General features: G+C 48.9%; 2 protein-coding genes across 8 annotated transcripts in view; one reads left to right on the plus strand and one right to left on the minus strand.

Moving 5' to 3' along the window:
• Positions 1–9,938, plus strand: part of SLC7A1 (solute carrier family 7 member 1) — a 62,503-nt gene extending 52,565 nt beyond the window's left edge. For all 3 annotated transcript variants that reach the window (XM_087814430.1, XM_087814429.1, XM_087814431.1), the window contains 6 exons: positions 246–385; positions 3,557–3,659; positions 5,376–5,593; positions 5,866–6,032; positions 6,665–6,773; positions 8,302–9,938. In XM_087814430.1, coding sequence (XP_087670556.1) covers positions 246–385; positions 3,557–3,659; positions 5,376–5,593; positions 5,866–6,032; positions 6,665–6,773; positions 8,302–8,405 — 841 coding nt within the window. In that variant the 3' untranslated portion in view covers positions 8,406–9,938. The remainder of the gene's footprint in view (positions 1–245; positions 386–3,556; positions 3,660–5,375; positions 5,594–5,865; positions 6,033–6,664; positions 6,774–8,301) is intronic.
• A 4,632-nt stretch (positions 9,939–14,570) lies between these two features.
• Positions 14,571–20,524, minus strand: part of MTUS2 (microtubule associated scaffold protein 2) — a 337,757-nt gene continuing 331,803 nt past the window's right edge. For 3 of the 5 annotated variants that reach the window (XM_087814433.1, XM_016209452.2, XM_087814432.1), the window contains one exon: positions 14,571–19,788. In XM_087814433.1, the coding sequence (XP_087670559.1) occupies positions 19,575–19,788 (214 nt within the window). In that variant the 3' untranslated portion in view covers positions 14,571–19,574. The remainder of the gene's footprint in view (positions 19,789–20,524) is intronic. The other 2 variants (XM_087814434.1, XM_016209453.2) reach the window with 2 other exon arrangements.

Genomic DNA, 20,524 nt, shown 5'->3' on the forward strand with positions numbered 1-20,524 from the left:
TTGTGCTGGTTTGTTAGGCCTTTCGCATTCTTACATTTATATATACTCAGAGTAAGTGCTTTTTCTGGGGTTGTTGTATGCAATTCTGAGGTTAGCCATGAGCTTCACACAGCTTGGCAGGTGGCAGTCCTTGGTGAGCGTTCAGGGCTTCTGCTTCTCAGGCCAGCTGGGCCTGGTCAGATTTCGGGGCCTAGATTCCTGGTAAGCTCGTCTTACTGATGCCTTTTGCTTTTCCTTCCATCCAGCCTTTTGGGTTCCATGTTTCCCATGCCTCGAGTTATCTATGCCATGGCTGAAGATGGACTGCTATTTAAATTTTTGGCCAAAATCAACGATAGGACCAAAACACCAGTAATTGCCACGTTAACCTCAGGTGCCATTGCCGGTAAGAACTGGAACTGATTTCACACACCAGTGTTTCCACGTTGAGTTTTATTCCCTAGGGGATACCCTGAATTATACTGTGGTCTGTGAGAAATTTTAACTGGTCTTTTTAACACTTAGTTTTTACCATTAGAACCTGGTTTATTGCAAGGTAACTGCCCTTCCGACAAAAGACAGAGGCCAGTGCTCCAGAGGATGTGATGGAATTCCCCAAAAGTTTAAGTTCTGTTATTATCCTCTCATTGGCCAGAGCTTAGGACACATGGTCCCTCAAACCCATTAGTCTCTTCCTTTTCTGAATGACCCTGAGTAGATTTTGGTGAGATTACATCTTGCATTTACAAGCCAAGTGAGATTTTGTTACTACTGGAAATTTAGTGTCCTTGTGTCTTAGCTCATGAATTCTCTGGGAAATGAGGGTCCCTTATGATTAGCATTGTATAAAATGTGCCACCTTGCTCTGGCCAGCATGGCTCAGTTGGTTGAAGTGTCCTGTGCACCAAAGGGTGATGAGTTTGATTCCCAGTCAGGACACATACCTGGGTTACGGGTTCAATCCCTTTTCTGGGGGTGTGCAGGAGGCAGCTGATTGATGTTTCTATCTCTCTCTCCCCCCTACTCCCTTCATCTCCCTCTAGAATCAGTAAAAAATATCTTTGGGCGAGGATTAAAAGAAAATGTGCTACCTCTTCCTGAGGGGATATTGAGGGTATTGCTGGTGAAGCCATCTGCCCTAAGTGTACAAATAATGGCAGGCCCAGAGGAGATTTTTCTTACTAAGTATGAGGTTCCTCATCAAGAGGATGGTTTTGACAGATGGCGTCAGTGGACTGAACGCTTTATGTGATGATCCAGGGGCCTGGGATTAAGGAATTGGCGGGGGTGGGGGGCAGGGGAGCCCCCGGGGGGCTGAAACTTAATTTGCACCGCATGCTGTTTGTTGTATAAGTTTCCCCTTTTAATGATTGCATTTTTGTAGCTGGAGAGGCAGTGTGATCCCACTGTACAGAGGTGGTGGCATGGAGAGGTGAAGGCAGGATGCAAACACATAGTGCAGAGCTGGCCTGTGGTTCCTGGTTCATTTTTATGCCAAAGAGTCTGGCTCCTTCCAGGGTGTGAGTAGAGCAGCGGGTCTTTTGGTAAATTTGGACACATGACACCAGTTAGTTTGTGCTACAGGGACTTGTCAAGTGGCCATCTGACCGTCTTAAATGAATGAGTTGTTATTAGTAGTATTTATGCCCTTAGCACAGTGTGCTTCGTTTTTGTGGATTAATATTATATAATGGAAGAAAGCAAGTTTTTTATTATTTACCAAATTTGTCCTATAGTTCTGTATTCTTTTTTATTTTGTTTTGTTTTGTTTTTTGTTAATCTTCATCCGAGGATATTTTTTCCATTGATTTTTAGAGAGAGTGGAAGTGGGAGGGAAGGAGGGGGAGAGGGGGGGAGGGAGGTAGAAACATCGATGTGAGAGACATACAGCGATTGGTTGCCTCTCACGGGCGCCCCATCAAGGGTGGGTATTGAACCTGCAACCCAGGTATGAGTGCGGCCGAACCTAACCCTTCGGCAGCACTGGCCAAGGCTGTAATACTACATCCTTGAGAGTGATCCCAGTGGTCAGGTGAAGGGACACCACATATAAAAATAACACCAGTATAGGCCCTGGCTGGGTACTCAGTTGGTTAGAGGGTCATCCCGATATGCCAAGGTTGCGGGTTCGATCCCTGGTAAGGGCACATACAAGCATCAAGCAATGAATGCATAAATGAATGGAACAACAAATAGATCTCTCTCTCTCACCCCCACTTCCCCTCTCTCTCTAAAAAATCAGTAAATAAAAACTTAAAAGAAAAGAATGCAACCAATATATTTAAGGGATTAATGCATTGGAAACAGTGAAGATTTTTTTCAGTATTTACATGTAATTTGATTATATTAAAGACTGGCTTTAATTTCCTTCCTGTGCCAATTAAGGGAGATGAAACTGTAATCATTAGAGTGACTACAAAGTACATTCACTAAACCAAGGACTTACTCTTTCTTTTTATTTGGTGGGAGTGTAAATAAGTATTAGGTTTTCTAAAATCACCTCACATTGAAGAAGCTTGTTTCTATTTTTTTGAGCGGGAACGCTGGCGTTTGTAGTGTACATAGTTGGTCACTGTTTTATTTATCCAGAAAGTCCTCTCTGCTCCTAAATTCTATCACTTTTCACAATTTACATTTGTTTTAGCTGCAGTGATTTAGAGGGGCTTGAGAAGTATTTGGGGAAAAGCAATGGTTTTGTGTTTGTTTTAACTTGTCTCGGTTGTGAATGATTTGAAAAACTCCCAAAACAGACCTAGCCAAGTTAATGTTTAAATGAGAAATGAGTTATATACTCACATAAATACACATACACACACACGCACAAAAAGTACAGAGAATTTTCAAGTAAGCATGTATGTGTTATTTTTTTTTTTAAGTGTTGTCGTGGTGAGGGGACTGAAATTGTGTGGGAACAACACTGTTTTCCATGCTCAGCTGTCTGGGTCAGGAGCCTCACCTGCCTCCTCGTCCCCATTGCTGACCGATGCATGTGTTTTGGATGATATGCAGAGACTGTTCTTACCTCTTCAGTGGTGTACACCATGCCCAATGAGTGCTTGGGGGAGGCTGGATGAGTGGATGGATAGATAGATGATGGATAGATGATGGATGGATGGATGGATGGATGGATGGATGGATGGATGGATGGATGGATGGATGGATGGACGGACGGATGGGTGGATGATAGGTGGGTGGGTAGATAGATGTATGTGATTTGTGTATGAGTCAGCATAATGTAGAGGAAGAAACACTAAACTCAGAGTCACAGGAACCTATTTCAAATTCTGAGTTTCTACCTACTGGCTGTGTGACCTTAGATGATTCTCCCAACCTGTCTGAACTGAGTTTTTCCATCTGTAATGTAGGGATAGCTGCAAAGTTACTACCTGTTGAGGACTGTGTATGTGATTTAATCCTGAGTTTTCCTTCCTTTAAGCATCTTTCCATGGAAAGGGCTGGGGGTGTGTCCTCGCACACAGCACCTCTTGTATGCTTTGGATCACAGGTGGGTGGTGTTTCTGGATGTCAGTATGTATTGAGGGCCATCTGTGGATCCTGATGTTTGTCTCCTCCCCAGCTGTGATGGCCTTCCTCTTTGACCTGAAGGACTTGGTGGACCTCATGTCCATTGGCACCCTCTTGGCTTACTCTTTGGTGGCTGCCTGTGTGTTGGTCTTACGGTATGTATGGCTTTTCTGGGTCCTGTGACAGAAATGCACATGAACCCTGCTAGCCTCTTAGCAGTTCAAATTAATGGTTTATACAGTGTAAACTTTAGGCTGTTAATAACTCCTTTGGGAAGTGCCCAGGAGGGGGTGGGATATGGTGGTTGAGAGCCTAGTTAGAGAGAATATCCTTGAAAAGAGTCAGGGTTGACCCCATCACCCTCTTATCACATGCCCTCATTTTTCTGGCTGAATGTTGGGAGAATAGAGACAGGTTCTCAGCCCAACTGCTAGGCCTAGATCCTGGAATCAGATTTTTTAAAGGCTTGGGTAATGATTTCAGTGTGTTTCAGCTTCTTGGGACAGAGGAGACTGGGGACTGGCCCTGGAGGGAGCTGGGAGAGTCCAGTGAAACTTAGGTCACTGTGATGACCTTTGAAATGCAGGTTACTGTGATGTTTTAGTGCACTGCCGCTGGAGAAAGGAGTCCCATTATATGGTGTGGGGTGGCTGAGTTTGACATTCAGAAAGACTTTCCAGGTGCTGGCAGTAACAAAGCAGCCTCAGGCTTAGGCTTGGGGTCTTGGCTACTCCAGGGCACCCCCTCCAAAGCATACCTCTGGGCGCCTGTTTTCCTTTGCTCTAGAAGGACAGGGCTCTGCTTCCCAAGTCCCAGAAATGGCCTGAGGAGTTCATCATGAGAACATGTACTCATGAAGACTCTTGGTGTTGGTCACCTGGCAAGAGCCTCCTTGTTTCTTTTTAAGTATTTCTACTTGCAAGGCTACTGATCCCATTTCTAATGTACTCAGCAGCTAACGTGTATAAAACCTGAGTTGAGCCTTGGTAGTGATTGTGTAGAATCAGCTAAAACTAGTTTGCTAGTCTTCCTACCACTTATTGCTTCCCAAGGGCTCAATGCTAGAATCTTGTCCAAGGTCCCACCACTTTCATAATTGACCTAATGGTATTACATGAACTGAATCAGTGAAAATATGGCGAATACTTTATGCTTAGATATTCTTAGACTGTATGCAAAGTAATTCATAAGGCACCCTGATTTTCAAGACTAGTGAAAAAGATTTGAGCTCCATTCACTTTGGGTAGGAGGATAAGGAGCCTCATTTAAAATGACTGTTCCATTTGCAGGTTAGCTTGAATCTTGGAAATCATGCCACAGGCTGAGTCCTTCACCCAGCTCTGTAGATTTATTTATACCAAGGCATTGTAGTTTTAAAATAAATTGATCCAATTAAGTCTCACAAACAAGATCTCAAAGCCATCAGCCTGCAGACACATATCTCCAGCTCTTTGTTCCACGTAGGACCCTAATGTTATTGCTTTCTATTTCTGTCTGTGCATTTAGTGCCCTGTGGCCTAGTTTTGTTGGTAGTGGCCTAATATCTTAAGCTTCCAAGGGCTAGTGCTACTTCTCAGAGCCAGAGAAACCATCTCAAGACATTTCTCTGGGCTGGTCTATGGTGGAAGTCAAGTTGTCTCATAACAGACACACCAAGGAGGGTGTTGCCAAAAGCAGGAGCAGAAGGCGAAGACCCAGGTCTCCTCCTCTGTTTCTGCTTTGCCAGAGAAGACGTTATTGTGACCATCTTCTTCCCATTTGATGCCTTATGTCCTGGGCAATTTAACCGTTGAAGGCTTACTAAGAATGTGTATTATTGCTTGTTCTTTTGCTTAATGAAAGCCTATCATGTTGGTCACATTTGTGTGCAGGTATCAGCCAGAGCAACCTAACATGGTATACCAGATGGCCAGAACTACTGAGGAGCTGGACCAAGTAGACCAGCATGAACTGGTGAGCACCAGCGATTCCCAGACAGGCTTTTTACCAGAAGCAGAAGAGTTTTCTTTGAAAACCATACTTGCACCCAAAAACATGGAGCCCTCCAAATTCTCTGGGCTAATTGTGAACATTTCAACCAGCCTCATAGGTAAGAGCCTGCCCTTCCCTGTAATGTGTCTGGGGTCCTGCTTCTTGGCATTGCATGGTTTCTTGTCACTGGGTATGGGGGTGGGTGCCAGAAGGGATACGCATCTGTCCTGCTGCTGGACTGTGCTGTCTGTCAGTTATTCTGTCCTCATTGTAGGTGATGCCTACAGAAATAGAGCCTCCCTTTCCATAGGTTTTGAGGAGAGCTGAGGATATCATGGGAATTTGAGAAATGGTTGAGCTGCATCCCCTCTCTCCCTCTCTCTGTCTCAGCAAGTCTTATCATCATCTTCTGCATCGTGACTGTGCTTGGAAAGAAGGCTCTGGCAAACGGGGAGTTGTGGGCAATCTTTGCGCTCATTGTCTCTGCCCTCCTCTGCTCAGTGGTCACAGTCATCATCTGGAGACAGCCCGAGAGCAAGACCAAGCTCTCGTTTAAGGTGAGCAGCTCTGCCTGGTGGGTCTGCAGGGAACCACCTGATGGGAAGACCCTGCATGGTCTCCCCTAGGCCTGGGTGTCTGGTGGGAGGTGCTTGCTGGCCAACCTCAAGGGAATATGGACTCATGGGCACAGATAGTGCCTGCTGGGGGCCTGACCCTGGCTCTCAGGTGGTGTAGTGCTACCTCACCCACAGGGGCTTCTCACAAATGCCATCCAGGTGGATTGTGTATCATCACCAAGCCTCGGGGGTGACCAAGGCCTCTGCACTTGTAGGTTATACAAATAATGGAATAGTTCAACCTTAGTGGTAAAGTGGAATTCTTTTAGCCTGTCCTTAGTGGGAAATAGCAGGAGTGGAAAATAAGAATAGAGCTTACTTTGGCAATTGGCTGCTAAGACCCAAGCTCCCACCTGTTAGGATTTGCCTGCATGTGGGTGCATTTGTGTTGGAGGGGGTTGGGGCCACAGGGGTGGGATTGGCACTCACTTCCTCTTCCCCATATAAAGATGGCAGTCTGTATTAATCTCAGTGGTCCATGTTTTCTAGGTAGTTTTGCTAAATGACGCAAACAAGTGCCAGCTCTGTCTCCGCTCTATCAGATCTGACACTGCCTCCTTGTGTCTTTGCAGGTGCCCTTCCTACCTGTCCTTCCAGTCCTGAGCATCTTCGTGAATGTTTATCTCATGATGCAGCTGGACCAAGGCACATGGGTCCGGTTTGCAGTGTGGATGCTGATAGGTAGGTCAGGTCATTGGTTCTGCTGTGCCCAGCGTGTCCCATACTCCAGTGTCTCCTGAGGCCTCCCCACTCCTGCTGCTCACTCACATCTCTGCTACTTGGCTGGATGGCTAATGTCTTTGAACGTTCCTCGGTTCAGAGTTCAAAACACTGTGTAAACACAGGTAGTCAGCAGTTTTCTCTCAAACAACAAGGAGCTCCTGGTAGGTTGTGGGTCCTTTCCTCTCTTTCAGGTACTTTTCGTTTTAATAGCCTCTTGCCTGAACTAGTTTTGTCATTGGGCAAGAGCTTGAGGTTAACAAGAACAAGGATATAAGTCTGCTGTCAATAAAGCATAGTCTGTTTCACCCCCAGTGGAATGTTGGGACCTCACCTTTCCACGTGGGCTATGGGCACTGGCAGGGCCTGCAGAGGCTTGGGTGTCACCTTGTGAGTGCTAGTCCTATCTCGGACCGACCGTGACCTGGGCTCTCTCTGGGCCTCTGCCTCTGGGGGCTGAAGGAGATGGATTCAGGTTTCTTCCTCAGTGTCCAGGCTGATTGCTGGTATAGGGGAGCCTGGCCTCGACCTATGTCCCTCAGTGTTCCTGACAAGAGCAGAAATCTCAGGACGAGGTTCTGCTAAACCTCTCAGTCCTGGGTTGCCACACTTTGGAGTAGATGGCTGCTACTGTACCATCTTTAGGGTGGTACTCTGCTACCCTGCTCTCTGCAGACCCCTCACACCCCTCAAAGTCTAGCCTATGTCTAGCTGGACAGGCATCTACCGTAGAGCCTTTCTGTGAGAGAACTGGCTCAGTCTGCACTCAGCCTACTGTGGCCATTTCTAGAGACTGCGGTGCTAAGCGCTTGCTTCCTGCCAGAGGTGCAGGGCCTGCTTCTGAGCATCCCTGGTGTAAGCTCCTGGCTTCCGGGCATTAGCTACTTCCTGTACTTTTAGTAGCTGAGACCTTCCTTGAAGGCCCATTCTTCTTATGTCACCAGCATAAGGGTGGCCCCAGGGCCACATGGGCCATGGTCCCTGGACAGTAGTTAGAAGCACAGATCTCTGGACCCATCCACAGACTTTGGAGTGCTCAGCACTGGACCAGACTGATTCCTATGGTACATACATTCCCAGGTGACCCAAATGCCTCCTGCAGTGGGACGTCTCTTGCCCAGAGAAAACAAGCAGCCGGGACTGTGTAGACAGCATGGAGATCCTGCCCTGGCAGGGAGCAGCCTAGCTTCCTGTGTCTGTTCTGCCCCCGTCTGGCGGCCACTGACCAGGTGGTCAGTGGATGAAGCTGAAACCAGGGCCCCCCACCTGAGTTCTTCCCCTGCTTTAGGAGCTTCCCTGGTGTGAGGCTCTCCAGAGGGTCACCTTTGTTGGCCCTGTTTGAAGAGTCATGTTGTTTCTTTAAGTGTAGAGAGTGTGGGCTCAACTCAGGGCAGGCAGCATGGTGAGGCTTTGCCAGGCCCTGGGCTGCTCCACCTGCTTCCTTGGACCCCACCTGCTCTGTTCAATGCTCTCTGCTCTTGGTCTGCAGGCTTTGCCATCTACTTTGGCTATGGGCTTTGGCACAGCGAGGAGGCATCCCTGGCTGCTGACCAAGCAAGGACTCCTGATGGCAATTTGGACCACTGCAAGTGACATACAGCCTCATCCCCCAGGGGTGACAGCAGCCCTGAGGGTTGCCCACGGAGGACACGGAAGCACCTTGCTGTCTTCACCAATGCGTTAGGACCCATCCACAACCACAAGGCCCCTGAGCAGCAGAAGGTGCACTGCCTGGACAGCAGTCTCAGCCCACAGCTTGCGGAGCCTGCCCAGTCTTGTTCTGCAGAAGGCTCACCAGGCCCTGGTCACCTCTGACAGCTCTCTTCCCAGGGCACTTAGCTGTGGCTGGCCACTGCACCTCCTAACTTCCCTCTGAACAAAGAAAGCAGCTCCTCCCCTGCCGTGCTGCTGCAGCCCCAGGCAGGATGGAGGCTACCTTCTCTCTCTGCTGGGCATCCAGGGCTCTGTCCCCAGGTACTGTTCTAGTATTGAAAATGCGCCTATTCCAGATTTGTAGTAGCCATCTCCCTGCTCAGCCCCAAACAGCTGGCTGTAGATGCAAGATGAGTACCACAAAATAGTATGTCCCGACAGGTCTACCCCTGAGCCAAAGGACAGCAGTTTATTCAAAAAGGAAAAACAGAGTGGTTTCCTTCTCCTGCACCTGCCCTTTCAAGTTGCTTCCAGAAGGGGTCTTAGGACTGTGACCCCTTCTCCACTCCACCTCCAGGCAGAGGCTCTGGTCTGCCTGCCACCTTGACAGAGCCCAGCCCACTCCGCTGTGGGACCGAGGGCAACTGGTTCTGGGCAGACAAGCAGAGGGAGCGCCACTGTGGGAACAAGGCGGGGCTGGCCCCACCCCAGGGCACGTGTGCACAAGGGACCTTTAGCCACATTCCTTCCAGGCCTGGCCTCTTCTTGCTGCTCTGGTGGCTTACTATTGGCTGTGTGTCCTGAGTAACTGGAACATGACACTGTTTATGTAGGATTGGCCTCAAATTAGCAGAGCTCAAATACGCTTTTCTGTGGGTCTCTGCTATTCATTAAACCCTTGGTGTGTATTGCTGTCCCTTGGGTGTATCCATCATCCTCTGATGCTTGCAGGTCAGTGTCTGGGGTCTTGTAAGGTTCCCAGTACCAGGTGTATACTCGTTCTGAGGTGATGGTTACAGGTCCTCCTGCCACCTGTCGCCCCTGCCATGATCTCTTTGGTTACCCTTTTAAGTGTGATCAAATTCAGTCCTCCACCAAATAAGTTGGTGCTTAACGTTAACTTGGAAAATGGCCAAATAATTAGTCTGTGCCATCAGTGTATTGTTCAGAGTGTGGGACCCGCACACAAGACAGTTGGGGTGTATTGCTGTCCCTCGGCTGTATCCATTGTCCAGATGTCCTGGATTTGTATACGGGTTTGTAACCTGGCCAGACCCCCACCTCCATGAATCTCTACACAACTTCCTCCCCTCTGTGGTGCTCACAGATAGAAGCTGGAGGAAACTGGAACAGTAGTCCCTCTTCCTCCCATTAGAGAGTAATTCAGGATACAGGAGGACTCATGTTGATGGAGACTGAGGGAGACAGACATTTAGACTACACAGAAAATGTAAATGTTGCTTTCAAAGCTTAGTTCCCACCCCCACCCCCCCCCCCCCACCTTTGGCACAAATCTGGTAGAAAGAAGCCTGGTAAATTGACAGCACTTGTCTTTTCTCCTGCCCCAGAAGGAAAGTTTAAGAATTTTTGAAACAGCCAAATGTTCAGGTGGGCCAGTGGAGGGCGGGCAGGCAGGCAGACCAGGGCTGGGCCATCATTTAGGCCCCAAATGGAGGATCCCAAGAGCTCAAAGCTTGGATTTCCAAAGAAAGGTATTTAAATTTATGTAGATTGGTGCTGTAAACTATTTTGATAAATATTAACTTATTTTGTTTGAGTTTGGTTGTCTGCTGTCTTCTTGGGGCCTGTTAGCTGTTTGCTCCACGTGGCTGATATTTTTCCACATAAAGAACTGGAGGGAGTGTTTAGAAGAAGAGAATTTCTTTTTTTTTTGCTTGCTTTTTCTGGCTGAAATTTCCATGAAAGACAGTGCCCAACAGACTGTGATTACAGTTGACCTTTTCACTAGCAACACCCATCATTCTGCAGACTGAAAAGGTGCATTTCCCCTGCACTGCCTCATGTATGAGGACCTCCCTACAGGTGCATCCCCTCCTTCTTCAGCCCAGAACCAGACGTGCTCACAGGGTGCAAAGCTTAGTCTAAGGAGGGTGCCCCTCCACCCTCCAATCAGAGCCAGAGCCCCCATAGAGGGAAGAGCCCCTGAGAGTGACTCGGACCCAGTGCACAGCCCCAGCGCTCTGTTGAGAGTAGTTTGTTCTCTCCCATGTTTGAGGGCCATGACATAGGGATGGTATTGGGCCTAACCTCAATGTGAATAGACTTCTTATCACACTCCTCATCCTTCCCCTGAAATACACACACAGGCTAAAAGAAAACCCACCCAAAGTGCCCCTCCCACCAAAGAAGAATGGGATTGTCAGTTTCATGGCTCAGCCAGGATTTTCCTACAGTCAGAAATTCCACACATCTAGAGACACATTTGGGGATATTGTGTCTACTCATCTGTGCCCCAGCCCCAAATGCTCATGATGGAAAGACCTATTGTGGTGAGTAAGTGCCCCTTGCCTCCGAATTCCCGCCTGCAGGTTTTCATGACCTCGAGGACTCCTAAAAACTCAAAAAGATGCAAATTGGAGCTCCAGGACCTCTGCTGAAGAGGGAGGGTGAAGGGGGTTTCCAAGGAAACAGGCCCCCAGGACCTTCCAGGAGGGGGGCACCCTTGGCCTCTGCACATGCCCACTCCCACCAGCTCATACTGCCTCACCTCGACTTTTGGGCCCAATTTGTTTTTCCAAACTAAGAGGTGGTGGTGATAGAGCCATCTTTTCCAGGCTGTTTTGGAAGGACTGTTAAATTTAGGCTGTTGCCACAACCCCTCATATCTCCCCCACCTTTGGTTTTATTCCATTGAGTTTATCAGGCAATGAGCCACCTGGTCCCATGTGCTAATGTGTGGTTTGGACACCACAGGTCTGCCTCCTGCTGTGTGTGCCCACCCCCAGCTCCCAAGGCCCTGACACACACCCCTTTGAACCTGTGGCATGGCCTATGTTCACACCTGGAGGAGGCACCTGGCCCTACCTTACTTTTTGCCACTGAGTTTGCTTTGCTGCATATGTGGGTGGGAAGTTGGATTCTGCCAGGTATCCCCTGCACCCCTACCACTAAGCAGGCATTCTGAATTGATGGGTTTTGCTATCCCAAATAGGATGGCCTCTAGCTTAAAATTGGAGACAGACCTATGAGGTCAGGGTAGGAGGCTGGGTTCCTTGGGTGAGTGTGGACACACCTCATAGCGGCCTTGCCCAGATGGTAGGTAAAGCTCCTGGCATTTTGGGGACCTCTGCCTGGCTCTGTACCAGGACCCATCTTTCCTGATTTGAATGCCCCACTATTACACATCTAAAAAGAACCATCACCATGAAGACAGGCCCCATGACCGGTGTGTTCCAGGATGGATGGAGAGGAGTGTTAGTGGGCATGTCCACACTGCTAGGTGTAGGTGTGTGATGCGTGTGTGGGGAACTGTTAGCTCCCTTCTGATGGAACTAAATATGTGTTATGTATAATTGTTATGTATAATTTAAAATACATCTGTTTGCCATCATAAGGAGAGTATTGTATGTAAGGTTCCTTGAGGAGAGTGAGATGTACATTTTGTCAAACTCTCATGGACTTCTTTTTTCGTAATGAAATGCTTTATTGATCCAGTGGTGTATTTCATTATTGTAATTATGATGCCCGATGGGGTTTTAGGCAAAAAAAGTCAACTGACTTTCACCTTCATCACTATAGTCCAGAGTCTCTGCCCATTGCTTCGTTGAGGTAGCGCTCTCTTTCAAGGGGACATGGACTGGCAAAGGGTCTCAGGGCGCAGTTATCAAGGAGCCATCCTGGATCGCGTTCTCTGGATATTGAGCTGCCAGCTGGAACACCCACATGAGATAGACGACCTTGGCGATGAAGTCCAAGCGATTTTCTCAGGGCGTAAGAGTGTCCAGCAGGCTCAGGAAGCAGGGCTAGGAAGATGCACTCAGACTTTGTTAATTCAGTGACAAGGTATATGATCTTGTGTTTCTTGATGACAAACTTTAATTTGGGGACTTAATCTCCCATTTGAGAAGTTATATATTTAAAATAAGTTTCCTGTTTAAGTTGTGCCTTTCAGCGTCAGTGAGTGGGAGGAGCACCAAGGGCGATGATCCCTGTGAGGGCAGGTTTATTACCAAACCTGAAGAGCTGTGGTTTCTCCAGTAAACTTTTTCTTCTATTGAACATGGAGCCATTATTAAATGAATTCTGTTTTTTATTATGTAAATGGTAAAATATTTTTTGCTTGTTTGATGCTCTATTTTTCTAATAGTTTTCTTATAGTTTCTTACAATTGTGATACTAGATTTAGATTTTGAATCTAACTGCAAATCAGGTTTGTCTCTGCTGTCTCTCCTGTTTTCACTTTATTTTAAGAACAAGCATAGATGTTGTCCATCGCCTTTAAAAAATGTGAAATTCTACTCTGCATCCCATTTTTGCTAACAACACTGTACGTCAACCACTTCCTACCATACTTTATGTTATAAAATCCAACCATTTTGTGGTACCTTATCTCATGCTTCTGCAAATTGTAATAAATTCTATCTGTGACCTCAGTGTGCACAGTGTCCATCTCAAGAATTCTAGCAGCTCTTGTCCAGGTCCTCAGGTGTGGCAGTGCCCCAAGGAGAGTTCCAGGTCCCACGCTTTGCTGCTTTAGTATCTTCCTGCCTCCCCACAGGCAGGTGTTGTATCACCTCCTTCAGCCCTTTGGTGGAAATCCTTATTAGCTGGAGCAATTAGCTGGAAAACCCACAACCAGGGAACTCCTTGAGCCCTCATTTAGGATCCTCTGGTGCTGTCTCCCCACCTCCCACTTTCCAGACTTGGCTTGGGTTTGGGCCACTGAGGTCCCATTTGCTGAAGGACTTGGGGTGGGGCGTAGCAAAACCCCTCACACCAGAACATCCCTCCATGCCCACCATTCTTGGGGAGGGTGGGTACCTGCAGGGCAGAGAGGAAGTAGGGAGAGGATTGTAGCTGTTCTAGTACTTGATCTATCTCTCCCCATTCCTCCTTGAGAAAGAAGCATTTTCTTGCAAGGGAGGCAAATTCAGTCAAATTGGCCTTACCTTACAGGGGAAGATCTGTTACCTGGAAGATAAGGCCTAATCTTTGTGACCTCTCAGCTGATGACAGTGCTGCAGGGGACATCCAAGAGAGCAGAGAGAAGGGCAGGGAGTGCCGTTGGGCCTGGCGCTGGCCGCTTGTCATGGGGAATAAAATACCACCAGGCACATCTCATGGTGGTCCACCAAATGGTAAACAGACAGCAAACCCTGCCGGTATGGAAGTGTTCCCAATACGCCCCCAGCGTGTGCAGTGTCTCGGACATGGGCAGGCAGGGCCCATTGCACCCCCCAGACGTCTCTCAGGGCAACATCTCAGAGGTCGCCAGTGAGCCAAGTCCCTGGCCTTCAAGACCGGCTGGCGTCACAAAGTGTCCTAGAGAGCCCAGAACTGGGACAGGACCATGGGGGCAGGGGATACACGTGTCCCATACCAGCCTGGGCTGAGTGCACAGTGAAGCCTGTTTCCTAAGTGCCACACCGCCACCTGGTGGCCCACAGGCAGCAGGCCTAGTCCCTTTACAGGGTCCCAGCCTTTTCTTAGGAAACCCTGAGCCCCAGAAGAGATCCAGTCTATAGGCCTGAGGGGAAGTCACATGGAGCACCTTCTTCCTGCATGGTTTCGTCATGATACACTTCTGGTGAATCCAGAGCTGTGCCAATAGGTTGGCATTCGCAGTAACGAGGAATCCCATAAAGGCTCTTCACCAGATTACAGCCAGGAACTGTCGCCACCTTGCACACCGGCCAATCTAACCCAACCTGGCTCAGCCTCCAGAGCTGGGGCAGGGTTGGAATACCTGTTGGGGGTAACACTGTTAGCCCCTCTTCAAAGGGACCAGTTTCCTTTGAGCAAATCAAGCCTGTCCACCAACCCATCAAATACGGCCATTGAAAAAATGCACTGTGAAAAAAGGCTCAGGGACCAAAACTGGCAGTGCCATTGCTAATGAGCTGAGCCCTCTGGCCTACTTCTCAGCATGCTCAGCACCTAATCCCAGGGGAATCAGGTTGAGTTGGGGAAGGGAAAAGCTGCGCAGGTTACACTTTCCCATGGATGCCTTAAAATTTTACTCCTTAAAATAATGAACTTGGCCCTGGTGGAGTGGCTCAGTTGGTTAGAGCTTCGTCCCAATATGCCAAGGTTGTGGGTTGATCTCCCATCAGGGCACATATAAGAAGCAACCAGTGAGTACATAAATAAGTGGAACAACAAATCAATGTTTCTCTCTTTTCCTCTCTCAAATCAATAAATAGAAATTTGAAAAAACAACAAAGTTACTTGTTGAGTGCCTACTGAGATACCAGTGGTCTGTAGTCATGGGAGAGGGGGGATGCTATATGTACCCTGCTACATTAACCTGGGTTTAGGAAAGACGGGAACCACCACACAGAGAGCAGAAGCTGTACGAGGTGGCCTGCTGGTTGTCTGTGCAGTGGGTGCCTTGGCATGCTGCACCGACAGGGCTTTTAGTCACATGCGCAGGTGACCCTAGCTTAGAGTTGTAGAGCATCCCATCCCTCTGTGGTGCCTGGGCTGGAAAAGCCTGGCAGACTTGGTGAGCCAGGTGAATTAGTAGCCCCCCACCCGGGGTGGGGGGAGAACAGGGCTGGGCTTGCAGAAACTCCTGTTTTTCTATTTTGTTTTTAAGAGGTTTGAGAGAAGTCCAGTGGTTAAAAAAGTTATTAAACAAGCTAAAGTGATTTAATTGCCCTTGTCTTAACAACCAGGACAGCATATCAGCTTTTGAGTTAAGTATTTGACCCAAACTCTCCAGTGGACAGAACGCTGACTCTAGATAACAAGGTGCAGTCCAGAGACCTGGTTGGATGCCTGTACTCTGAGGCGGCACCAGCTGTGCAAACAGGTGAGGGGTCCAGGCACGCCTCATTTTATTGTGCTTTGATTTATTGCACCTCACAGATGTTGTTTTTTTAAAAATTGAAGGCAAGACCCTCCACTGGTTAAAAGGTTACAACTTACTTTATTGCAATATTTGCTTTATTGTGCTCTGGACCTGAATCTGCAATACCTCCGAGGTATGCCTGTACCCATTTCTGGGTTTCTACCTGATCATCAGTCCTTCCTGCTGAGATGACCCAAGTCCTCCATGCAGGGAGAGCAGGCTGTGCAAGGTTCCTTGGCACAGAGGAGGTTACTGAGTGGCTGACTTCAGAGGTGGTCTCTGCCTGCTGCAGATCAACTGTGGGAGGGGACAGTTCTCCAAAGACAGGAGGAAGCGGCTCTAATGTTGCTTCCTGTATATGCCAGTGGCCGAGTCACCCATCTGCTCCTCTGTTCAGACAAGGTGAAACCTCATGTATGGGGGAAAGGAAATGAAAGGTAGTTGTTATAAAAGTGGAGAGTACAGGACACCCCAAAAGACACTAACAGGCTGGGATAGGTTGATAAGTGAATCATTAATAGGTAGGTGCCACCAATTATCTGGAAGCATGGGTGACTTAGAAGGCATCCTGTGGTCCTTGCAGATCTGCAAGTGACTGGAGGGGATTTATCATCCTTGTAAGCTCTCTTGTTCAGCAGTTGTTCAGGAGGGCAGACTTGCTGTCTCCCTAAAGTCGCTACCACTCCTGTATGCCCTGCAAAACCACCACAGGGAACTGCACAACTAAGCAGGGGCAGGCTGGCCAAACCGGCTACAATGCAACCTAAGGCTAGGATGGTGGCGGAAGTGCTTTCAGGTTGAAACAAGTGTGCTGGCTGCAGAGTGTTACAGGAAGAGCCACAGAGCTGCCCAGGGTCCTGTGTCCCCTTGTTGGCATGAGAAAGCCTGTCCCATTGTCTGTGCATAGGAAACTGCTGTGACTGGCTTCCACATCAGGAGGGCTCCTTCCTTGCTGCCTGTGAGAGCTCTGTGGCCATCCAGGCATGAACTGGCAGAATTTAGGGCAGATCAAGCTTTCGTTGGAGGTAGAAACATACCCTTGTCTAGGTCTGAATTTGAAATTGACGGTGAAGGGATTGTACTCAATCTTTTGTACCCCCTTCCCACTGACTTCAGCCCACCCAGCCTACTGGAGACAGCTGGGCAGAGCAGAGTCACTGAGTTCCCCAAAGTCAGGGGTAGGCTGCTGAAGATCCTAGACTGCGAATATGGGTGTGGGGACCTTGCACCTGATGAGTCAGTGCAAGGGGGTCTGGAGACTCAGTGGCTGACCCTGGCAAACACAGAAAAGAAAGCCAGCCTTCCAAACACCTCCCTGGCTGCTTCAGATCCAGCCTGAATTTCCTGAAGCCTGAGCTAGCCAGGCCAAGAGTTACATCAAGTGCGTGTCACAGGAGCTCCCTCAAATTAATTTTAATATTCAAATACAAATATGCAACACAGAAAGTGTAGGGGCTGGGTAAGGAATGTGTGACCCCATTCAAACAATCACACCCAGTGTCCCAGTCCATCAGCCCTCCCCTGCCCTGACACCCAGCCAGAATCCTGCCCCAGACTGGGGGTCTAGGGGTGGGGAAGGGCTCAGACTCAGCTCTCAAATACCAAGAAAAGGTTGATGAGGTTTGGTGGGTTTGTCTGAGGAAGGCGGGGGGGCTATAGCATCTGCATGTGGAAACTGCCCCAGCCTGGGAGGTGGATGACAGGACTTCCATGTTGAGAGAGGTCTAAGCCCTAATGGCATGTGGGTGGAGTGGCAAAAGGGTGCACAAGGCTGCCATCACTCGTGTTCCAGGATAAGGTCCAGATGTGATGAGTGTCCATGAGGAATAGAAGAAGCCAGGGCAATGTAGGAATTAGCTCAAGTGACCAAGGTGAGGGCTGGCGCTGGCAGAGCTCCAGTCCACCTGGTGAGGGATTATTTAGTGCTAACATCACTATACTTTTGGCTGCAATAGGCTAACACGCTGTAGCACATCCTAACAGAACACTGAAACGTGTATTGCTGTGTAATTGCATTCAGCAGGTGCCCTTATGGACACAGTCCCTAATTTGGAGAGCTGAGCTACTGCTGAAACTGCGTTTGCAGGTGGTACCTGCTAAAAGAAGACATAACTGTGTACTTTGTCAGTGTGGCGTGATCTACTCTAATGGAATGCCCAACTCAATATCACAGCATCATGCAGAGCCACGAAAGGAAAAGAGAAATGTTTGTCCAATGCGTATCCGCTGTGTATGTCCCCAGGATGGGCGAATACCCTTGGAGGTTTGCTAGAAACGAGATGGACATGAGGCCAGGAAGCCCAACTTTGACTCAGACAGGGAACACAGACCAGGTCTGTCTTCATGCCAGACAAGCAGGCAGGCCCCTGGGCAAGCCGACCCCTCCCTTCTGTGGGCCATCTCTCCCCCACCACAGGTGTCCCTGCGTGAGTCCACTTGCATTGGTCATGCTCAAAGACAGCCCCGTGCTCAGGACAATTTTCAGGGGCATTAGGGAAGAAAGTGCAGGGTCTCTGTCACAAACAGGAAACATAAGCATCATTATTATCATTATATCAACTGTTAAAACTACTTCTCTGTTGGGTGTCATGCTCCTAACCTTCCACAGCACTACAGGAATACCTTTCACATTCTAATTCTACCATTTCAGAGACAGATGCCAGTCCAATAGCCAGTAACCACTGGCTGGCAGTTTCAATGGGATCCTCTATGTGGAAGGGCCTCCTGGGTCTAAGATGGGAGCACTGTCAGCTGTGGCATTGCTCAACGATCCGGCAGAAAATACACCTGGGTTCCTGGAAGGTCATGTGAGGGTCTAGCACAGCCTGGAACTGGTCTACCGGGATGGAAGAATTGGTTTTCTGGAAGCCCCTGCTAGAACCCCTGAGCCATCTCAATGCATGGTGATGAGACTGAGTTATTGATCCAAACTGAAGGGTGGTTGCTATGAAATGGGGGCCTAAGGGTCATATCAGTGGGTTGACCATTTGCAGCATCAGATCGGAGCAAACCACATAGAATGCCAGAGCTTCCTTACTCTGTGCTTAGTCAAAGTACAGTTCCTGTCAGCAGTTTTCCTTATTGAGGTGGGAGGGCGAATGGTCTTGGTCAACTCCAAGGTCATCCTTGCCTTCACTCCAGAAGGGCATGCTCTTCCGTATTTTCCCCAAGGGTGCAACAGCTGAATGACAGATTCCAATATGCCATTTAGGAAAAAAGCAAAACTTATGTTTACAAGACTATAGATGATTCACCGTCATGTCGTAATGTCCAATAAGCTGCTAAACCCTGCAGGGTTTCCCACCGCTCTCCCTTATCCACCCACGACAGGAGACAGGAGCATTAATAATTAAAACCTGTGAATGGAATGATGGTGACTTCGCATCATGTTGACTAAGAAGCTGATTGTTCCAAAGGCAGTTACTGTTCACAAGTCGCTGGTGTTTGTGTTAAATACAGTACCACAAGGTGGTAGGTCGAAAGGCGCTTCTTCTCTGTATTTTTTTTTCCTTTTTCTATTGTGGGTAGAAATATTCCTGGGAAGCTAGACAGAAATGCATTTTCATTTCCCAATTATTCTTAGGCACAAGTTAGAAAACTGCTGACCTTCACCAAAATATGTCAGCACTTCATGTTATAAAAAATGCAATTCAGAACTGCCGCGTGTGCAGATATGTACATTTAAACACACATACACATCGGTGCAGCACACAATGATTATTCAGTGGAGTTTCCAAACGGAACTATTTGTCACTAACCTGAAATTCTGCAGTGAAGTTCATCGCTCAAGAACAATTGGCATTTCTTTCTTTTGGCTCTATCTATGGTCAAATGTGTTTGCACATCAGACACTACAGTGAACACTTTCCTAAGTGCCAGCACCAGGACAGTCTCACACCGGGATCGGGATCAGGATCAGGATCAGGATCAGGATCAGGAGAGGACCCCGGGAGGATGCCCAGTGCAGCTGCTGAGCGTGCACTCGGGGCGGGCTGGCCGGCGCAGGTGGAGGCTCCCTCCGGGTGGAAGCGCAGGGTGCGGGAAGAGCCGCAGCTCTGGAGGGCAGCGTGGTGGCGTCATCTGGGCGTCGTGCTGACTTTGGCGGGTGAGGAGGGCCCTGAGGATGAGCCCCGGTAAACAGGGGAGGTGGGGGAGAGTTTAATTGGGCTGGTTGGGTCCCCAGTTTGGAGCTTCCAGAGCAACTCTTCGTTGGTCCGGCTCAACCTCTTCTTCTCCTGGGTCTCTTTCTCAACATACTCCTGCAGATTGGCGTTCTCCTCGGACAGCTGTCTGCACGGAGAGAAGACACCATCAAGGGGCAGTCCAGCCAGAGGGCCTTAGCTTGAGATTCGCCAGGCCAAGGATGCTTACGGGGACAGCAGAGAAGTCGGGCCACCATCACCCACAATCTTGGTTGAACCACGATGACCGCTTGTCCCACCAACACATCTGTTCCCAGAGCCTCCCTGCCAACACCGAATCTGCTCACATCCCTCTGTCCCATTAGGGAGGCGCTGGCTGTCCAGTAGGCAGAGCAAAAACCAGAGGAGGGAGAGGGAAGGAGGGGAGGCCAGGGAGCTGGTGCGGGAGGGCTCAGGGGGCTTGGAGAAAGTGGTGTTGACAATAACAATGGCACAGGCATGGTGACTGTGAGCCCTAAAGGAAAGGGGTCAGAGATTGCCTCTTTGAAACCCCGGCCAGCCTGGTGCCTGGCACAGTCTCCTGGAGGTGGCTTAGCCCTCACGGACGAAAATAACCTCCAGCTACCTGTTGAAACTGCAAACCCTGTTTCACTCCACACTGACAGCAGAAGGGAGGTATCTCTACATCCTTCCTTGGAAGTTGGGGGACGTCAGAGCAGGGGGCCAAGAAGGAAACAATGTCAGTCAGGAGCAGCTGCTTTTGGCTACATAGCTTCTCTCTGGCACGTGCCATCCCTGCTGTCCGTTGGCCTGGGCTAGCCCTTCACCGCCTCGGCCAGGCTGGCCCAGAACGACAGCTCAGTGGCCGAGGGAGACGTGGGCCT

The sequence above is a fragment of the Miniopterus natalensis genome, chromosome 2 (genome assembly GCF_054644295.1).
Source record: "Miniopterus natalensis isolate mMinNat1 chromosome 2, mMinNat1.hap1, whole genome shotgun sequence".
NCBI lineage: Eukaryota > Metazoa > Chordata > Mammalia > Chiroptera > Miniopteridae > Miniopterus > Miniopterus natalensis.